The sequence below is a fragment of the Otolemur garnettii genome, unplaced genomic scaffold, assembly GCF_000181295.1.
Source record: "Otolemur garnettii isolate 467f Iridium unplaced genomic scaffold, OtoGar3 scaffold00012, whole genome shotgun sequence".
Lineage (NCBI taxonomy): Eukaryota > Metazoa > Chordata > Mammalia > Primates > Galagidae > Otolemur > Otolemur garnettii.
The window spans coordinates 24,905,745-24,927,150 of record NW_003852407.1 but is presented as its reverse complement, the minus strand read 5'-3'; the positions used below and the strand labels follow the sequence as shown (position 1 = coordinate 24,927,150).

Genomic DNA, 21,406 nt, shown 5'->3' with positions numbered 1-21,406 from the left:
TCATTGTTGTTTGGCAGGCCTGGGCTGAGTTTGAACCCACCAACTCTGGTGTTATGTGGCTGGTGACTTAGCCTGCCACAACGCCCAGCTATTTTTTGGTTGTAGTTATCATTGTTGTTTGGCAGGCCCAGGCTGGATTCGAACCTACCAACTCTGGTGTTAAGTGGCTGGTGACTTAGCTGCTTGAGCTACAGGCACTAAGCCATTTACAGGCATTTTGATGGCAGCATAATTTGTAATATCAAAAGACTAAAAACCTGTATTTCCACAAGTGAAATAAATGTTCAAATAAATTAAAGTACATTCATAAAACGGAATTTGATTCAGTCACCTATAAGATACCACTTTATATACTGATGGAAATGATGGTTTCCAAGATTTATATTTAAGAGAGAAATATGCAAACACTATATGATGAGTGCTACCATTAATACTTAAAAAAAGGAATAAAAAATAAATATATATTTGCATTTATGTATATAGAGAGAGTATTTCTTTAAGGATAATTAGAAACCAATGCCTCTCTAGAACTAAGAATCTGACTATATACCCTTTGGTACCTTTTGATTTTGGCTTCATATGTATATATTATCAGGTTTTAAAAAATCAATTAATTTATTTTAAAAAGAAACTTGAGGCTGAGAGTTTACTTAACCAAAATCAAACAGCACATAAGCATCTCTGCAACTGAGATTACAAAGTAAAATACTAAAAACAAAACTAAAATAGGAAAATAAGAGCTAAAACATAAATCTGTGAGCATAAAGATTAGATAAATGATATATGAAACAAAGAAAAAAGAAGTTACTGGCTTCCCAAATTCTTGTATATCTAAATATAACTCTATAGCTATTGTTAAAGAATCTCTTAACTAATGTTTTGGAAGCTCTACAGTATTCTGGATAACCAATGTCATAAGAGTGTAATTATTACAGATAGCCTTCCACAAAAAAAAAAAAAAAAAAAAGTCATGTTAACAATAATTGCATTGTAGCTCAAATGCTTCTTCAGCCTTAGGCTTGAATGTTACTTAGAGAAGACAAGTCAAAATCCTAATTCAAGGTACGACCATGAATAGTTATGAAACTCCTAACTAGCTAACCCTACACTAGCACTACCCCTTGCAGTTCTAAAAACAGTGTGCCTTGAGCTAAATGTGATTTGGCGAGAGGTTTCTTCTGACTACAATCTGACTACACACTGAAAAGCAGTTATGTTTCTATTCCTACTTCAATAAAGCTGGGAGTCCTCAATGTTGCAAGCCTTAGCAGGAAACAGGAGACAGCCACTAAAACACTACTGCACTCCTACAAGATCAGTCACACATCAATCACCTTATAAACCAATTTACCTTGCCTCTTTTGTACTGTGTTCTCTTGTTGATTTTATTATACTCATCATCTTTGGACACCAAAGTTATCAACATATGATCAACTAGAAAAGAACACTACTTTAAATATACTAATTATTATTATTTTTCTTTTTAATTTTTTAGAGACAGGGTCTTGCTTTGCTGCCCAGACTGGAGTACAGTGGCTTAGGCAAACCTCCTGCCTAGTCTCCCAAAGCACTGGGATTACAGGCATGAGTCACCATGCTCAGCCTCTAGTTACTAATTATAATAATAAATTGTTCTGTTATTTTAATTTACTTTCATTATTGCTTATGGCTTCTTTTTGTTAAGGAAAACAACTTTTGAATTTAGGAAGTAAAAATATTCTCATGTTAAATATAAAGAATACTCCACCAAAAATTGTAGCTATGAGTTGTTGCTGTTGTTACAAAAAAAAAAATAGCTTAAAGATATTTTTTACATTAAAAATTCAAACCAACAAAAGGTTAACTAAATTAAGCATTCAATGGCCTAGAGATATCATTCTAGTGACTCCAAACATAAAATGAATAAAGGAAAAGGAAAAGGTTCACTGTATAAGAAAGCTCACATTATTTTTCAACTTTTAATTTTGCTTTAAAATCAATTCCCATTTTTATATTATGCTATAAACACAAGTATTCAAACAAATGTAAAATCAGCTTCAATAATATCAGTGAAAAAATACTAAATACACTAGCACTTTAGAGACTATTTTGTTTGTTTTCCCCTTCGTGTTTTTCCCAGTGATACTGTTTCTGAGATGAATCAATTTTTAAGTAAATAAAAACTCAGGGAAATGGTATAGTACCTTTTAAAAACAAATTTTAATTCTTAAGCCATGGCATAATGCCTTTTTTTCCCAAAAAGCACCTAAAGTCAACTGTATTGCATAGTTTCAGACAGACTAAATTTAGCCAGTTCTGTTCATCAGAGGAATGCTGTGTGTCAGCTACATTAAAGCCCAAGGGCAGCCTGATAAACACTGAATACAGGTCACGTAGCTCTGTAGCTAACAAACTCTAAGAGAGCTTGTACTCGGGGGCATTCAAAGCAGTTTTGTCATCAACAATCTAGTATCCCTTGAGCCCCCATGTCGTTTCAGTTGCTAAGCAACTCTGGTGTTAATGTCTTAGAGGAGAAAAACTTACCAGGCATCTGGCCGTTCATCTGGTTCTGCATGTGTGGTGCAGGAGGACCCCCACCTACCATTCCATCTGAAGGCATGTTGTGAGAGCGTGGAGGTGGGGGAGGGCCGCTCTGATTCATCCCTCCAGGACCCATAGGTATATTCTGTGTGGGTGGCTAAAAGAACACAGTTTAGTAAAACAAGAGAAACAGTTAGACTAATATATTAAAGATGCATATGGTATAACAGTTGCCTAAAAATTACATAGGAACAAAAACACAAATGTATTTCAATTTCTCCTAATGTATTTTAACCATGAACTTAATATCATATTTAACCCCCCAACTTTAAAGTATATTTTATTTTATAAAATCTCTATAGTGAAAATTAAAAAATCACCTTTGAAACAAAAAGAATTCTCATTTACTATTTATAATCTGTCTACTGCTGTATCTAAATTATGTTAAAAATTAACTTTCATTATTGTTATTTAGATATAGTCATTATTAATGATGGATTTTACCTGAAAAGGTACAATAACAACTATGAAAAAGCCATAAATTCCAAAATATGACATATTTTATACTATTGTTGGGAAGAATGGTGGCAGCAGAGGAATTTTTAAAACACAAAGACAACAAACAGTTCAGTTCAACATTTTTGTGCCGATTACTGCTATAGATTGGAAACATTACTGATGGCCTCTGAGGGTACAGAGACAGCTGCCTCAAAAGGATGCCTTTGGCAAATTTCCTAATGAAATTTTGAAGAAAACCACTGACTAACCTTGAGAGTTCACAAAGGGGTGAAAGGAAAAACATAAATATAAGATGGTCTGCAACACCTGGCTCCTTTGGTAGAGATATTTTGATGGCAAAAGCAAATAGTTTTGTTCTAAGCCCCCATGTTTAATACTGCAAGGAGGAGGAGGCATTTTTCTTTATAAATCTATCTCCCTGCTTTTTTCTCTACTTTAATGTTCTAAATATAATACCTATTCTTGTAATGTCACTGGCTCTCATCACATTTTTAGATAGCCTTTTAATTACCAGTTACCCTTCCAGACTTTCTGTACACAGTTCTCTCTGGCACACTGAAGATAAGCATTGTTCTTTAGCTATTACATGTAAACACTCAAACCTCCAATCAGTTAATACACATCATCACAAACATTTATTTAAAGAAACAACCAAGTGCTATTCTTATAGCACCTATTTAAAAAGCTAGATTTTAATTTCTTTCCTACTAAAGAACTACTATTATTTTTTTTCAATTCTCATCTTAAGTTCTTTATCCAACTTAATAACTGTTACATTTTCATTTAAGAAAATGAACTCAGTGCCTCATATCTTACTTTTAATTAGCCTTTGTCATCCTCCAAACCTGGCTTGTCTTGACCCTCTTCTGTCTGAAAACAAAAATCCTTCCTCCTATATTATTATCCAAATTTTCTGTTAAAAATTCATTTCTAACTTTGAAAAATGAGTCATCTTTTGATAATGTAACTAATAAACATTACCAGTTGCTTTTGCCATCCTGATAGAATACCTTGTATCAAACAAACCCTCCTACTAAATAAAAGTCATAAAATCTAAACAAAATGTACAAACTATTTAAAGGCACTAAAGAACAACTTACACAGAGAAGAAAAGAAGGGGCTACAACTCTTGAAAGAAGAAAAGCATATAAGACTAACTGCATAATTACCCTGGTTTTGTTTTTTTCTTTTCTTTCTTTTTCTTTTTTTTGGCTCTGTAACAGGGAAAAAGCTCAAGTAGAAAACAGCAGGCAAACTGGACTGAGGAAAAGAATCAGAAATTTTTTACTATTGAAGAGCTGGAAACTGAAGAAGAAATTCTAAGAGAAGAAGAACCACAAGAGGGAAAGAATTCAAGCAAACTAGAAGAAAATAACAAAGACTAGAGAGCTAAGCAGAGATTTTAGCAGCTCCTCACTGCTAGAGTGGCAGACTGGAGTGTAGCCCCCCCCAAGTTAGAGGGACCTTCATAAACAACTCAAGCTCTCTATTGAGACTACAGAAGAGCCTCTCCTTAGACCAGTGGTTCTCAACCTTCCTAATGCCACAACCCTTTAATATAGCCCAAAGAACGTGTTAGAAGAATACATGAAACTAAAAGAAAACGATTCCACATGGAAGCAAAGAACTGTAGTAGTTAATGGAGAGAAATGGAAAAGTAAATATGTATCAACAAATATAAGTTAATCTTGTCATTTAAAATATGAGTAACAACGTGTAAAACACAGAACTAAACCAACACAAAAAATAGCACACTAAATGATGTTAAATTGTTGAAAGATGCTAGCATTTTTCAGCAAGTGTTAAAAGTATAAATTTAGGCCAAGTGTGATAGCTCACACCTGTATCCTAAATCTCTGGGAGGGAGATAGTAGCATCACTTGAGACCCAAAGTTCAAGACCAGCCTGGACAATATATAGGAAGACATTCTTCTCTATTAAAAAATTACACTTCTGAGGTTTATCTTATAAGGGTACAAGTGAATCTTTCTAAGAGTAGAATGTGAACGTTTTAAAATAATAACTAAGAAAATGACATGAAGGTTATGTTAACCAGTTTGATGGAAGTGTTTTAGATTGTGTGTGAAAACTCCACACTGTACCCCAGAAGTGCATTAATGTATATAGTTGCCATTCAATTAAAAAAAAAATTTAAAAAAAAAATCAGCAGGTCACGGTAGCATGTGCCTATAGTCCTAACCAATTCAGAGGCTGAGATAGGAGGATTATTTGAGCCTAGGAACTTGAGGGTGCAGTGAGCTATGATAACACCCCTGCACTCTAGCCCAGGCAACAAACTGAGACCCTGTCTCAAAGAAAAATAATAATAAAAAGAATAAATAAAATTAGGAAAATCAAAAACTAATTATTTGAAAATATTAATAATTGACAACCCCTAGTAGGAATAATTTAAAAAAACAGTATTTAAATGTTAGAGAAACTAAGAGGGACACCAGTACATATCCTGTAGACATTAAGAAACCAGTAAGAAGACATTAAGAACAACCTTATGACAATGCAGCCAATAATGTAGGTGACATGAATCAAATTCTGTGAAAAACACAGTTTACACAAACTGACACAAGGTATAAGAAAATCTATACAATCCTTTGCTAGAAAAATTGAATGCATAATTTCAAATCTTCCCTGACTAGATGACTTCACTAAGGAATTCTTCTAAAGCATTAAAAAATAAATAATATCTAACACCAACTGTATTCAATCTTCCAGAGAACAAAAAAAAAAGAGGAGTTAATTTTCCAATTCTTTATGAGGTCACCAGAATCTGACAAGGACAAGAGGGCAAATTATAGACCAATGTTATCTCTCATGAATACAGACAAAAATACTAAACAAAATTCTAGCAAATCAAACCCAGACTTATTAAAAAGAGGATACTTTATAACTAACAAGGTTTATTAAAGAAAAAGAATATGGTAAAATATAATACCCACTCATAATAAAAACTGCCAAAATAAAGAATAGAAGGAGCTGGGACTGCAACTAATATAACCTTTTTTGAAGAAGTATGGAGAATCCTCAAAGAACTCAAATTAAACCTCCCATTCGATCCTGCAGTGCCATTAATAGGCATCTACCAGAAGAAAAACAATCCTTTTGTCATAATGACATTTGCACTAGACTACTTATTGTAGCTCAATTTACAATAGCCAAAATGTGGAAAAAGCTAAATGCCCACCAACCCAGGAATGGATTAACAAGCTGGGGTATATGTATACCATGGAATACTACTCAGCCATTAAAAAAGATGGAGACTTTACATCTTTTGTATTAACCCGGATGGCACTGGAACACATTCTTCTTAGTAAATATCGCAAGAATCTAATGTACTCAATCCCAACATGAAGCCTATAGATGATCTAATACATACCCACATAAGAGAAACACTCAAATCAATTCAAGGTGGTAGGTGAGGTAAGGTGGGAGTGAGGAGAGGGGAGGAGGGAGCAGGCACAATGTTAGGGTATATGGCACACCTCTTGGGGGTGGGCACAATTATAAGAGGGACTTTACCTAACAAATGCAAACATTCTAACCTAATTCTTAGTACCTTCAAATAACCTGAAACAATAAAAAAAAAAGAATGATATTAAAAACAAAACAAAAGAATAGAAGGAACATTCTTAATCTAGTAAGCCTATTGTATAAGTAAGCCATGATGGATGGCTCACGTCTATAATCCTACCACTTTGGGAGGCTGAGGCAGAAAGATTCCTTGAGCCCAGGAGTCTGAGGTTGCTGTGAACTAGGGTGAAATCACAGCACTCTAGCCTGGGTGACAGAGCAAGTCTCTGTCTCCAAAAAAAAAGGAAGAAGAAGAAATAAAAATATCCATCAATACCAATTCTATCCAACAAAACAAGTAAACCAACAAACAAATTAACAGTATAAAGTATAAAAATACAATAGAAAAATAAGTAAAAAGAAATAAAGATCAGAAGACTTATAATTGTCATTATTTGATGAGTGCATAGAAAACCCAACAGAACCTATAATAAACTATTAGAATAAATGAATGTAGCAAGATAACTGGATACAAGATCAGTTATCAGAAAACAGCTATTTCTATACATTTGCAACATACAATTAGAAAGTGAAATTTTAAAACTGATTGCACAATGACATCTAAAAAAATCAAATCACTAGGAATAAACCTAACTAAAGATATGTAATACTTCTACACTGAAATACTGTTGAAAGAAATTAAAGAGTTTACTAAATGAAGGAATATGCCGTTTTCATTAACTGGAAGATTTAATATTGTGAAAAGAATCAGTTTCCCTGATGTTGACCTAGAGATTCCATGCAATCCTATTCAAAATCCCAGTAGACTTTTTGTAAAAATTCACAAGTTCATTCTAAATTTAAATGCAAATGCAAAGGATTTAGAATAGCTAGGACAATCTTAAACACTACTACCCATTATGAAGATCTATTATAAGCTACAATAATTAAGACAGGGTTAGTGCAAGGATAGACAAATAGACCAAAAGAAAGAATAGAGAGCTGAGAAAAAAACCATACATATAGTCACAGCAAAAGAACTTACAGTCAATGTTTTAAAAATGGTCTTTCCAATAAACAGTGCTGGATCAAGTGAATATCATAGAAACAAAAATGAAGTTTGACTCCTCAAGTCATACAGAAACTTAATTTGCAATGGATTATGAATAAACAAACTTTTAGAAGAAAACATATACACATCTTCATGACCTTGATAAAGAAAATGATTTCTTACTCAGTATACAGAAAAAATTACCCATTAAGAAAAAGACTGATAAATTGGACTTCATTTAAATTAGAAACTGTGATCATCAGACACCATTAAAAGAATAAGAAGGCAAAATGAAACATATTCTCAATATAAATAGCCAACAAAAGACCTGCTCCAGAACACAGAAAGAATTCTTACAAATCAATAATTTTAAAAAAGACAACCCAATTTAAAAATTGGGTAGAAAGGAGATACTTGGAAAATTTTTTTAGGGATGATATTGATTTGGAATGATATATCTTGATTGTGGTGGTAGTTCAATGAATTTGTCAAAACTCATATCTACACACTTAAAATGGATGAATTATATCTAAAATGTCACTTCTCTCCTATCACCAGAATAAGGCCCTACTGCCTGATCCCACAATCCCTGCTGCTCTTCCTTCATAGCACTTATTACCATTGTGATTTCAAATGTGTTTGCCTAAGTATTTAATGTCTGTCTTCCCTGCTATATGTTAAGTTCTGTAAGGATTGGTCCATGATTATGGAACCCCTAGTCATCTAGTATCAAATAGAAGCATCTGATAAATGTTTGTTAAATGAAAATGATCCTAAAATATAAACAACACTTTAAAATTAAATAGAAGTCAGTGTCTTCCTATCAATTTCTATAATTTGTTTACTGTCAAAATTGCCTATTCCACCTTCACATCTCTATTTGGAAGTCCCTCAGACATGAATCTCTAATATTGCCCCCACTGTAAAATTGCCTTATCAATAGTTTTAGTAGTGGAAATTCCATCTTTCCCGTTGCTCTGCCAAAAACCATGGTGTCATTCCAAACACCTCTTCTTCTCTTATCCCCCATCCCCACATTCAGTTTTCAGCATAGCCTTATGCTCTCTTTAAAATACGCCCAGAATTTAATCACTTCTACCACCACTTCCCTCTGCTACCGCCCTCATGCAAGCTGCCATCATGCCTCTCATTTCAGTTGTTACAGTAGCCTCCTAACTGTATTCCCTGCTTTGATCCATGCTTCTCTATATTATATTCTCCACTTTTAGTCAAAATGAGTTTGTTATATCCATTCATTCTTTTGTTAGAAATCTTCTTATAGCTTCCAATTTTTGAGTAAAAGCCAAAGTCCTTAAAACAGCCCTGTATTATCTGTCCACACATCACCTTGTTACCTTAATTTATTCTGTTCCAGACACAACTTTCATACTGTTCCTTGAACAAGCCAGAATAGTTTCATGTAAGAACCATTCCACTACTTGTTTCATCAGCCTAAAAACACTATTCCCTAGATCTTTGTTCAAACATCACCTTCTCAACAAATTCTATCCTGAACACTTTATTTCATATTGTAAATTCCACCCCCAAGAACCTCCATTCCCAAAATACCTATCCTGCTCTAATCTTCCTTTCCACAGCTCTTCTCATCTTTCCACATGCTATCTGATTTCTTTACTTATTACACTTGTCTTGCTTAATAGAATATAAAACACCCAAGAAAGTATCACACTTGTCTGTTTTGTTCACTGATGTTATAAAAATACCTAACTACTATTGTCTCACACACAGTAAACAATACACATTCGTAAACTCTCAAATTTAAATGGCCACAAAACTACAAATAATTCCATTAAATTATCTCTGCTGTTTCTCTAAAATACAAACATCACTGTGAAATATACTTTTTAGTTTAATAATCCTTTGTCTGTATAACTATCATTAGCATAACTGTCATTAATATAGTTCCCCACAAGGAGGCACTAAAATGACACACAGAAATAAACAGGAGATTCAAAAATAAATTATTATTCAAAATAGGAGATATACATAAAATAAAACTTTCTAAAGCTCATAAAGAAATAATTTATATATACACAAACAAAAGGGACTTGATTAGTCAGCAAAACTAGATCCAAAAACTCCATCAATAATATACCCACTTCCTAGTCCTAAGTCAGTCTCCCACATGTATGTCTAAGAGGTCCCCTCTATTCTTCATTCATTCCCACAAGAAATTTCAGGATGCCATCATGGATAACCTTGAATCTATGCAGGTTTTAGACCTTACCAACTGATTCCCCCAATTTAATAACCTTATTAATTATCATCATGCGATCTTATTCCCCCTCTAAAAGACAGGTAACAGAACACTCAGTCCTATCATAAAACCTGACCAACTGAACTTCTATAACTAATAATTTTTTCTCACTTATTTGATGATGATTTCCAATTTTCTGGGCTTAGGCCCCAGAATGATTCACCTACTAACTATACTCTCCTCAGTTTTAGTACCAGGCTCCTCATGAAATTCAACCTTTCTCTATTTTATAAATAGCAAACATTCCCACCACAACAAATGTGAGATATACTTTATCTCTCTACCCAACCCTGAGGATGTCAAATGCTAAAAAGTCACTCTACATTCTAACATGGTAATTTAAAATAACAAAAGGTAAATGCTTTATTCTTCCCAGAACAAGGGAATTCTCTGGAATATACTTCAAACAAAATACAAAAACAAATCCACTCCTAAAATATGCCAAAATAGGACTCTAAGCCTTTCTGCAATAACTCCATCTGTTAAGAAACAGGAAAAAAAAAAAAAAAAACAGAAAAATGTATGTTTAATTTTGCATTTATTTTTTATATTATTTTTATATCTATACCAATTTGGTTAAACTATAAAAGTAATGTGTGATCATTATTAAAAAGAAACAAGTACAACTAGGAACCAATCTCAAAGTTTAATATACATATCTCCAGAAACATTATACCCATATAGATACACAGCATATATTTACTTTTTAAAATCAGAGTCCCAGTATATATATACATATTTTTAAAGAAACAGGGTCTCACTTTGTAACCCAGGCTGGAGTGCAGTGGCATCATCATAGCTCACTGTAACCTCAAACTCCTGGGCTTAAACAATCCTCCTACCTTAGCTACCCAAGTAGCTAAGACTATACAGGTGTAAGCTACCAAACTTGGCTAATTCTTTAATTATTTTGTAGCAATGGGGGCCTCACTATGCTGTTGCCCACATTGGTCCTGACTCCTGTGCCCAAATGATTCTCCCATTAATTATCCCTTGACCTTCCAACGCACTGGGATTATAGCTGTGAGCCACCACACCAGGGCCTGTGATTTATTTATTCCAGGTATCCTCAAACTATGGCCTCATGTGGCCCGCATAGGACATTTATCTGGCGTGCCGGGTGTTTTTGCTGCTGCTGTCTGTCCTGCTTAGCAGCCGACTCATCCCAGGGCCCACAGTCTGGCCCTCCAACGGGTCTGAGGGACAGTGAACTGGCCCCCTGTTTAAAAAATTTGAGGACCAAAAAAAAAAAAAAATTTTAAGGACCCCTGATTTATTCTATTGTAGACACTATTTTTTATCAGTATACAACTTGACCTCACTTAAAAGTGTAGCATTCGGCTCAGCGCCTATAGCTCAACCGGCTAAGGCGCCAGCCACGTACACCTAAGGTGGCAGGTTCGAATCCCCAGCCCGGACCCGCCAAAACAACAATGACGGCTGCAACCAAAAAATAGCCGGGCATTGTGGCGGGCGCCTGTGGTCCCAGCTACTTGGGAGGCGGAGGCAGGAGACTCGCTTGAGCCCAGGAGTTGGAGGTTGCTGTGAGCTGTAATGCCACGGCACTCTACCCAGGGGGACAGCTTGAGGCTCTGTCTCAAAAAAAAAAAAAAAAAAAAAAAAGTGTAGGATTCAATTGAAAAACAGTTATAGTTTTTAACTTATCCTCAATACTGACACTTGTTCCTAGTTTGGGTTTTTTCTTTTTTTTGCCAATATAAATAATGCTTCATTAAATAGCTTTGTATAAATACCTTTGTGTACTTCTGCAAAAACAGTGAATTACTTTTTTTTTTCTTTCATAGCAATATAGAAAAGAAATTCTGTTCCTTATGGGGAGAGCTAGATATATTATTTTTTCAATTAATGTCAAGGGGCCAACCTTCAGGTTCCCTAGTACGTTTGCAAGCTGATTTCACAGATTTATTAGTACAGTTCTGAAAAAATACCAAATTTCACACACATGCATTTCTATTCTTTACAGTAGACTAAATTAAGAGAGTCATCTGAATTTTCTACATACTGTACAACAGTTAACATGACTTTTTTTTTGGTGAGATACATGAAAGAAAAGACAGACAAGGTGCTGGTAAAATGCTCCCTGTGTTATCAATCCAGAAAAATGTACCCCTATAGAGCAATTCTTCACAAAATACAGAGTTGCCTCCTTTGTGGAACTTTCCCTGGTACTCAATAGCAGAACTAATCACTTCTACTGCTTCAAATGCATTTTAAATACACAGTATTTCTAAAATGGCATGTATTTGCCAGGCGTGGTGGCTCATGCCTGTAATTCCAGCACTGTAGGAGGCTGAGGCGGGTGGACTGCCTGAGCTCACAAGTTTGAGACCAGCCTGAACCAGAGCAAGACCCCCTTCTCTAAAAATAGCCACGTGTTGTGGCAGGCATCTGTAGTCCCAGCTACTCAGGAGGCTGAGGCAAGAGAATTGCTTGAGCCCAAAATTTTGAGGTTACTGTGAGCTATGACACTGCTGCACTCTACCGAGGGTGACAAAGTGAGACTCTGTCTCAAAAATAAATAAAGTAAAATAAAATGGCATGTATTATTACTGTGTCACTATTTTTTGAGTTGTCTTTTAATTATAAAGTTTTCTAGTATATACAAAAAGGTTTTGTTTTACATTTTTAAAGGAATTAGATCAGTATTTTTATAGTCTCCTTCTTTCCTTTAGTCTCAACAAAGCCTCCCTTACCTCAAGATCAGGTAAATATTGATGTCTTAATTTATACTGAATCTCATAAAAATAAACATTTCAGAGACATTTCATTTGTAGTTTTGCTTCCTGTTTTTAATATCAAAATGTTTTATTTAAACGTTTTTTATTATGCGGCACCATACTGGGTATAACAGGAAGAAAAAGACTTGGGGACCAAGCCATAGCAGGAGAAAGGGGAGAACTCTTGTTATGACCATCATGCTTCTGATTAAGGGAACTAAGTACTTAAACTAAGTGCTTATACTCACTTAAGATAGGAAATATGAAAATGCTGGCTGTAGACATCTCCCCCTTTTTATGGCAGGGAATAACAAGGGGGAAATGAGTTTTGTCCATATTGTGTTGAGATGTTGGTGAAATATCCAAATGGATATGTCTATTGGAAGATAAACTCATGTCTCAAACACATCTATAAAAATGTGTATTTGGGAACCATCGATGTATAGGTAGAACCTGAAGTTAAGACTATGGGAAATCAGGAGTATGGATAAAATCTCTCAGGAACTATGTGTACAGTGAGAAAATGCTCAAGAGGAGAAAATCAACATTTGATGGACATGTCAAAGATGACGAGCCGAGCAGCCAGAAAGTTTAGTAAAGAAGAAAACTATTAGAGAAGTTAAAGAACAACTTTCAAAGGAGAAAACAAAAGACATTATTATTCTTACCAAGTAGACAGTATTATGTTTACCAATCACTTAAAACATTATAAAAAAAGTGTCAATACTGAAGAAAAATCATTTTCATCACTTTAAAGGAGAATATAGATCCTTTCATTTTTTAAAAGTTGTAATAAAAAAACAAGGTATATTTCTATTTGTACTGTCTATAAGACTTGGCGTGATCTTTTTTTTTTTTAGAAATAATTTTTTACTTTTATTTATATATATTAGTTGTCTTTGTTTAGACTTTGGTAAAAACAAGGAAGAAAAATTTGTTTGCTATTTGTATTTTGTCTTGTGTATTCTGTAACAAACAAGTAGTAAATGATTATGTATTAAAAAAAACAAGGTATAGAACAATGTACATACATAACAAGGTTCTACTTACATAAAAAAGAGAAAAACATGTATTTATATTTGCTTTTATTTGCAAGTGGAAGATAAGAGGTAAGAGGAGGCATCTATATGATTTTTGGGGGGGAGGAGTTTATGTACTAACTATATAAAAATTATCTATGCTACAAATTTAGTTAAATTTTACAATTGTCATACATCCTGCTAATTTTCAAAATGTTCCTCAGCTTCAAGTTGTGTTCCTTCACTTTACTTGGATCATACATCTATAAAAAAAAATTCTAGGGCGGCACCTGTGGCTCAAAGGAGTAGAGCACCGGCCCCATATACTGGAGGTGGTGGGTTCAAACCCAGCCCCAGCCAAAAACTGCAAAAAAAACCAAAGAAATTCTATATATCAAAGTTTAGTCAATGAAGTCCCTTAACAGATGCTCTGCCAGCCTAGTCACCGAACCTAAAGACTAATATATTCCTTTTTATTAAAAAGCTTGTAGGAGAAATAGCTAATTAACTATCACCAAGGGTTGCTCAGAATACCAAGGATAACATCACCAATAAAAAAATACAACTTAGAAAGTGAAAAATAATATATAAAATGTAAGACTATATATTCTAAAACTGTTACTATAGTTTTATATTACTATATTACCATATTTTATCTATATTTTTATGAGTAAGTCAGATTTTTATTTTGTACAGAACACTTATTAAGCAAAAATTATAAATATCTTTAAAAATTTAAAATTAGGCTCAGCACCTGTATCTCAAGCAGCTAAGGCACCAGCCACATATGTCAGAGCTGGCGGGTTCGAACCCAGCCCAGGCCTGCCAAACAACAATGACAACTACAATCAAAAACAGCCAGGCGCTGTGGCGGGTACCTGTAGTCCCAGCTACTTGGGAGACTGAGGCAAGAGAATTGCTTAATTGCTTAAGCCCAGGAGTTGGAGGTTGCTGTGAGCTGTGATGCTACAGCACTCTACGCAAGGCGACAGCTTTAGGCTCTGTCTCAAAAAAACAATTTTTTTTAATTAATTCAAAAGTCTATTTGGGTAAATTGGAGATATTTTAAACTTAGTAGTCATGATAAACTAAGCAAAAAATGGGATAAGCAATTCCTCAGCTTTTAGCCTTCTTTTAGATTAAGACATACTTTTATGTACTCATCTCAGCAAAATGCATCATCAGTCTCCAAACATTCTCTCCTCCCCTTTAAATCTATTCAGTAGATCAATCTGGTTAGTTCTCATTCAAATACTCCAGAATATACTGCCTCATTCCATTGAAACCTTCCGATTGTACAACTTTCTCTTCATTTTTCCTCCTCATCATCAACATTCACCGCTACCTCCTACATGCTTAAAACCAGGCGTCCTCAAACTACCGTCCACAGGCCCGTCTAGGACATTTATCCAGCCTGGCAGGTGTTTTTGCCGCTGCCTGTCCTGCTTAGCAGCCAACTCATCCCAGGGCCCGCGGTCCGGCCCTCCAACCGTCTGAGGGACAGTGAACTGCCCCCTGTTTAAAAAGTCTGAGGACTCCAGTTTAAAACCCCGGATTGTTTTATTTAATTCTTACAATAACATTATGTAATAATTCTTTCTTATATTATAAAAACGATTCGTATGACACAACAGCAAATGAAGCTGACACTGCAAAAATATGAATTGTATTTTTCTAAAATCCTCAGAACATCACTGGATACTCCATTTGAAAAGCCTGGAAATAAAGGTTCTTAATCCCTAACTACACATTAGAATCACCTGAGAAGCTTTTAAAATATTGTAACAGACCCCTTACCCCAGACCCAGTAACAGTAGCTAAGTTTTTCATGTAAATCTAATATGAAGCCAAGAGAAACACCAGTCTATATGATTATCCAGGTTCTTTCCAGGTCTAAAATTCTTGATTATATGGAAATATTTCCAGACTGCATCCCTTAAAATGAACTACCACAATAAAAAGACTATTTTCTCCCAATGTTTTTCTTGAAGAAAATGAATAAAAACTCTTCTTGATCTCAATTATTCTCTCTTAATTCTTTCCTAAACAAAGGGTGCCCACGACTTTTGGCAGTATTCTAGTACATGATAAAAAATAATAACTAATATGAGGCTAAAACTTAGAAATGCAATTTCTTCAAAGTTTGAGAAGGAGGAAAGACCTAGATACACATAAAAGTCGTATTTTTTACTGGTAAAATTATCCCTAGTTCAAATGATGAAATCGTTAATCAGTAGTTTAATGTTTCACAAAATAAATACAAACTCTGAGAACCAATGTTCAAATAATGGCGCCAAGGTTAACCAATATAAACAGGGCCTTACATAGTTATACTAAATGGAGCCACAGTAGTGATCATTTTAAATTCTGTCAGCATTTCACCATTTTTAAATGTCTTTACATGCTACCTTAGGGGCTGGTCAGTTAATGCTGTTTGTATGTATGTCTGACTATAGAACAACCCTCCTTTTCTGATTTGCTACTTCACGGCTTAAAATTAAAGAAACACAAGCCTGCTAAAATATGTATATGGTGAAGAATAGTTTGTTTTAATTAAAATACTTTTGTATTAAAAAAATAATAATAAGCCCAAACTAAAAAGTAAAATGTCTAAGTGTTAGTGCACTGACTTTCTACGTTATTTTTCTCTACTTAGGTCCTTTTCTTTTTATTCTCACTTTTTAGATTCCTGACTTTCAAGTGAGAGCAAGTGTTGGATCTAGCCTCACTTCAGATATAAGAAATATAGTACAATAAATACTTAATTTTTCTTTTTGAGGTACATAGTACAAAACTGGAAGTTGAACTTACATATAATTGTAAGCACATTTCTAATTTCCATACCATTTAACTGATTTGAAGTAAAGACCCCATTCTGGAAAACTTTAGCTAAATCATCCTAGAACATAGTTTCTAAACTATCTCAAACTATAGTTAATAACTCCCTTTTTCAGTAAAGGACTGAACACATTCTTTAAATGCCAAAGCAGATCTGAAAAGAATTAAATAGAAATTCTAAAAAGTGAAAAAATATATTACAAACTCAGTGGAAAGCTATAATAGCAGCTTAGGCTTGTGAAAAATAAATTGAAAAACTGGTCATAAAAAATATACCTAGAAGCCGGGCATAGTGGCTCATGCCTGTAATCCCAGCACTTTGGGAGAACGAGGTAGGCAGATCACCTGAGCTCACAAGTTCAAGACCAGTCTGAGCTAGAGTCAGCAGTCTTCACTGTCTCTCAATGAAAAGCATTGACCTCCTAGGCCCACTCTATAAATTCTACTCTGTTTCTATTGTCTTTCCTTATTTTCCTCATTCCCTCATCACTGCCAAGCACTGGGAACATTCTCAGGTCGTGTGGGGGCTGGCTCCCTACAGGGTGTGGGAGTCCCTCAGCCTGTCCCAATAGTGATTCTGATCTCAACAGGTAGAATTAAGATGGCCATGCTGTAGGCCCCTGCTAAGACCTTCTCACAACCTTCCTACAATGGCAGCCCCCTGTCCACCAAGACCTTCTCAGTATGGCTGCCTCACCAGCCACGAAACCTATGGCAAATCCACTCCAACCAGCATTCAAATCTGGTTGCTGTACACTGTTCAAGTCCACCCACTCTTCCAAGATTTCCACTCAATGCGCAGCTTTCCCCAACAACTGAAAACTCTGGAAAACCTTCCTCCCATCCCAGACTTCCGTTGAGGGCCAGCGGATCCAGACAGTTGCAACCACTTGCCTAATTCATCAGATTTCCACTGCTCTGGATCATATGTTACATTCAGCTCACCACCTCTTCACTGTGCTCCCTGGGCTATGACTCTTGGTAAGTTCACCAAGCCAGGTATGGCTGAGTTCTCTCTTTTTCCCCAGTCATTCTAGGACAGCTCAGCTAAACGATCCTTCTGGTCCCCCATCTTGCTCCACCCCCGTCATTTCGTTTCTTTGATTAAGTTTATTCTTAGGTATTTTATTTGTAGCTGTTATAAATGGGATTACTTTCATTGTGTTTTTTTTTCCAGACTGTTTATGGCTAGCATATAGAGATGCTATTTATGTTTGTATGTTGATTCTGTATCCTACAACTTACTGAATTTGCTAATTAGTTCTTATAGTTTTTTGCAGTATCTTTAGGTTTCTCTCCATATAAGATCGTATCATCAGCCAATAAGAATAATTTGACTTCTTCCTTTTCAACATGTCTGGTGCTAATAAAATTCCTCAGCTTTTGCTTGCTAGAAAATTTTTTATTTCGGGTAGTGCCTATGGTTCAAGGAGTAGGGAGCTGGCCCCACACACCAGAGGTGGTGGGTTCAAACCAGGCCCCAGCCAAAAACTGCAAAAAAAAAAACAAAAACAAAATTCTTTATTTCTCCTTCATATTTGAAGGATATTTTTCTAGGATATAATATTGCAGCATTAAGGGTTTTCTCCTGAGCTCTTTCACCAAAAAAAAAAAAAGTTTTAGTTATAGTCCAAAGGTAAGAAAAACTGATGTTTCGACTTAAAATCAGTCACGCAAGAATTCCTTCTTACTCTGGAGAGGGTCAGCCATTAGTGCTAATCAGACCTTCAACTGATTCAGTGAAGCCCACACACATTAAGAATGATCTGTTTTACTCAGTCTATTGGTTTAAATGTTAAACTCATCCAAAACACCCACACAAAACATGGAAAGTGATGTTTGACTAAGTATCTGGCCCACCATAGTCCAATTTCACTGACACATAAAATTAACTGCCACAGTATGCTTATTATAGGTGGACAAATAAATTGTCTGACTGATAAATCATAATAAAAAATAAATAAAAATAGCTGGGCATTGTGGTGGACACTTGTAGTCCCAGGTACTCAGGAGGCTGAGGCAAGAGAATCCCTTGGGCCCAAGACTTAGACATTGCTGTGGGCTGTGACGCCACAGCATTCTACTAGGGGTGACAAAGTGAGACTCTGTCTCAAAAAAATATATATATATGTATATATATGTGTGCGTGTGCATATATATAGAGAGAGAAAGACCTAGAATGATGAATGGATAGAAAAATCTGGAGGAATTAAGAGACATAAAGGTATAGTTACAAGGTCTAACATAAGTTGAATTAGAGTTCTACATCAAAAAATTATTTGCTTGAAGAAATAATGACTAAAAATTTCCAAAACTGATAAAAAACATCAACCTACAGATTTCAGGAATCTCAACAGACTCCAGCAGAATGAAATCTTCCAACAGAAATGCAAATAATGTGAGAAAAAAAATTTCAATTAAAAAAGAAATCTGGGGTAGCAACCCTCGTCAGAGGCTCCTAGGCAAAGGAAGAAAAACTAGACGGAACCAGACTCTACGAAGCCAAAGATGGGGAGCTGAGCCACGACAGAAGTTCGGCAAGCTGTAACTCCAAGGAAGACCATTCAAGAAAACAAATTACAGGTACAAAAACCTACTGACAAGAGGACAGGAGTCTCCCCCAAGCAGGGGGCCTGCCGCAGCCTATCTGCAAACAAGCAGAGAACAAAAGACTTCTCATTTTATCTTGCTGGAGAGAGCTGCTAAACTCCAGGTCTTTTTCTCCAGGGAGGTCCCACTTATGAACCTAGACACCACCCCACCAAGCATAAAATTGAACAGATTGTTTTTTTCCCACAAGTCCAAACTCCCAGTCCACCCTTTCCCCCTTGCAGGGTGGTCTGAAGCTCTGCCCCCTGCAGAGCACAGAGTGTTTGGTTTTGTCCTTAGAGACATCGGCATAGCATAGTGTGGACCACCAACCATCAGGACGAAATCTGTGACTAAAGGGGAAGAAGGAGGGTGTGGGAAGAAAGGGACACTCAAGAGGGAGGAAGAGCAGTCCCCCTGGTTATGACTATGCCCGGCAGTGGTAGTGTTGACCCTTGGTTTGGGCTATGTCTGGTGGGACTGGGTGCAGAATCCCCAGCTCTGACAGCGGCTTAATAGGCTTGGACTGAGAACTGAGAGCAAGGGTGTGGTCTCCTGATTCTAACAGAACCCTCCAGCAGTGGCTTAACTGGGTGTAAACCAAGCCTGAGGGCTAGGGTGTACTCTACTGCATCCAGCTGGGCTGCTGAGCAGAGGCTCACCCGGTGAGGACTGAGACCTGCGGGCACAGTGTGGTGCCCAGACTCTAACAGAGCCTGTGAACAGAGGCTTGCCAGGCAGAGGACTGAGACTGGCAGGCAGGTGTTGGTCCCCTGACTCTAATCGGTGTGGCAAGAAGAGGCTAGCTGTGTGTGGACTGAGACCAGAGGGCAGGCCCGGTGCTCTGACTTCAACAGAGCCTGCAAACACAGGCTTATCAGGGAGTGGACTGAGACTGGCAAGAGAAGGCATGCTCCCTGGACTCCAACTGGTTTGGCAGGTACTAGTCTAGACCCTAGTCCAGAGGCTAGCTATGTGTGGACTGAGACCAGTAGACAGGAGTGTTACCCCTGGCTCCAGCTGGGCCTGTGAGCAGAGAAGCTGACAATAGTGTAGACTGAATCTGGCAGGTGGGAGTGTGGATTCCTGGCTTCAAAAATGCTTTGAATCCCTCTCTGTTGGGCAAGGTTTGCACTGCCAGAGACAGTTGGAACCCATGTCTGGGGCTGTCTACTTTGAGACATTCTGAGGTTGACCTTTGAAGTTCTATAGTGGAAAAGAACTGAAGGGTGGGGGCTGGGCACCACAGCTGTTTGTATCTCTTCACAGTCGAGATTTAAATCTAATAGGGTGGGTTCTTAGAATAGGGTAGAGGTTGGCTGATATCAAAACAGAGCTAGCCTCCACTATCTCACCAAGTAGGTCCCGGGAGATAAGCCAGAATTACAAAGCCTAGGGCTTTGGTAAGGGACTATCTCTACTTCCTGGGAACACCAATTCAATCACCCTACCAGTTCTAATAACCAAACAGTAGAAACATGGTACAGACCCAACAGAAAAACTCTGGCAACATGAATAACCACAGTAGATGAACTCCTCCAAGAAATGACAAAGGAGATACAACTGAAGATGCCATGCATAGACATAGATGGCAGAAATGTCAGAAAATGAATTCAGAATATGGATTGCAAATAAGATAAATAGAATAGAAGAAATAATGAAAATTGAATTCCAAAGAGTAGTTCTAAAGTTCTCTCAAGTCACCCAAGATATGGACATAAGGAGAAAAGAGATAGCAGAGCTCAAGGAAATGAAAAAGTTAGTTGAGGAGCTCCAAAATACAGTGGAATCCCTCACTAATAGAGTGGACCGGGCAGAAGAAAGGATCTCTGAAACTATAGACAAAGCTTTTGAACATTCCCAAACACTCAACGAGGTAGACAAATGGAGAGCAAAAACCGATCATTTCCTGAGAGAGTTGTGGGATCATTCCAAAAGATCAAACATTTGTCTTATAGGAATTCCCAAAGGAGAAGAGGATGGTCCTAAAGGTACAGATGCTCTGCTCCAAAAGATTTGAGGAGAATTTCCCAAACATTGCAAGACATTCAGAACTTCAGATAGCAGACAGTTTTAGAACCCCAGCAAGACTCAATCCAAATAAAGCATCTTCTAGACATATTGTGATTAACTTAGCCAAAGTGAAGATGAAGAAGAAAATTCTGCAAGCAGCCAGATGTAAGAAAAGCATCACCTACAAAGGGAGAAATATCAGAATAACTGCAGATCTCTCTCAGTCGAAACGTTTCAAGCCAGAAGAAGATGGTCATCAACCTTCAATCTCTTAAAACAAAACAACTTCCAGCCCAGGATCCTCTATCCAGCTAAA

The 21,406-nt window shown here is 36.4% G+C and overlaps 1 protein-coding gene across 3 annotated transcripts in view; it reads right to left on the bottom strand.

Moving 5' to 3' along the window:
- The window catches only part of SS18 (SS18, nBAF chromatin remodeling complex subunit), a 90,053-nt gene that overhangs the window by 45,022 nt on the left and 23,625 nt on the right, over positions 1–21,406 (bottom strand). For all 3 annotated transcript variants that reach the window (XM_023510177.1, XM_003784774.3, XM_023510176.1), the window contains exon 4: positions 2,524–2,677. In XM_023510177.1, coding sequence (XP_023365945.1) covers positions 2,524–2,677 — 154 coding nt within the window. The remainder of the gene's footprint in view (positions 1–2,523; positions 2,678–21,406) is intronic.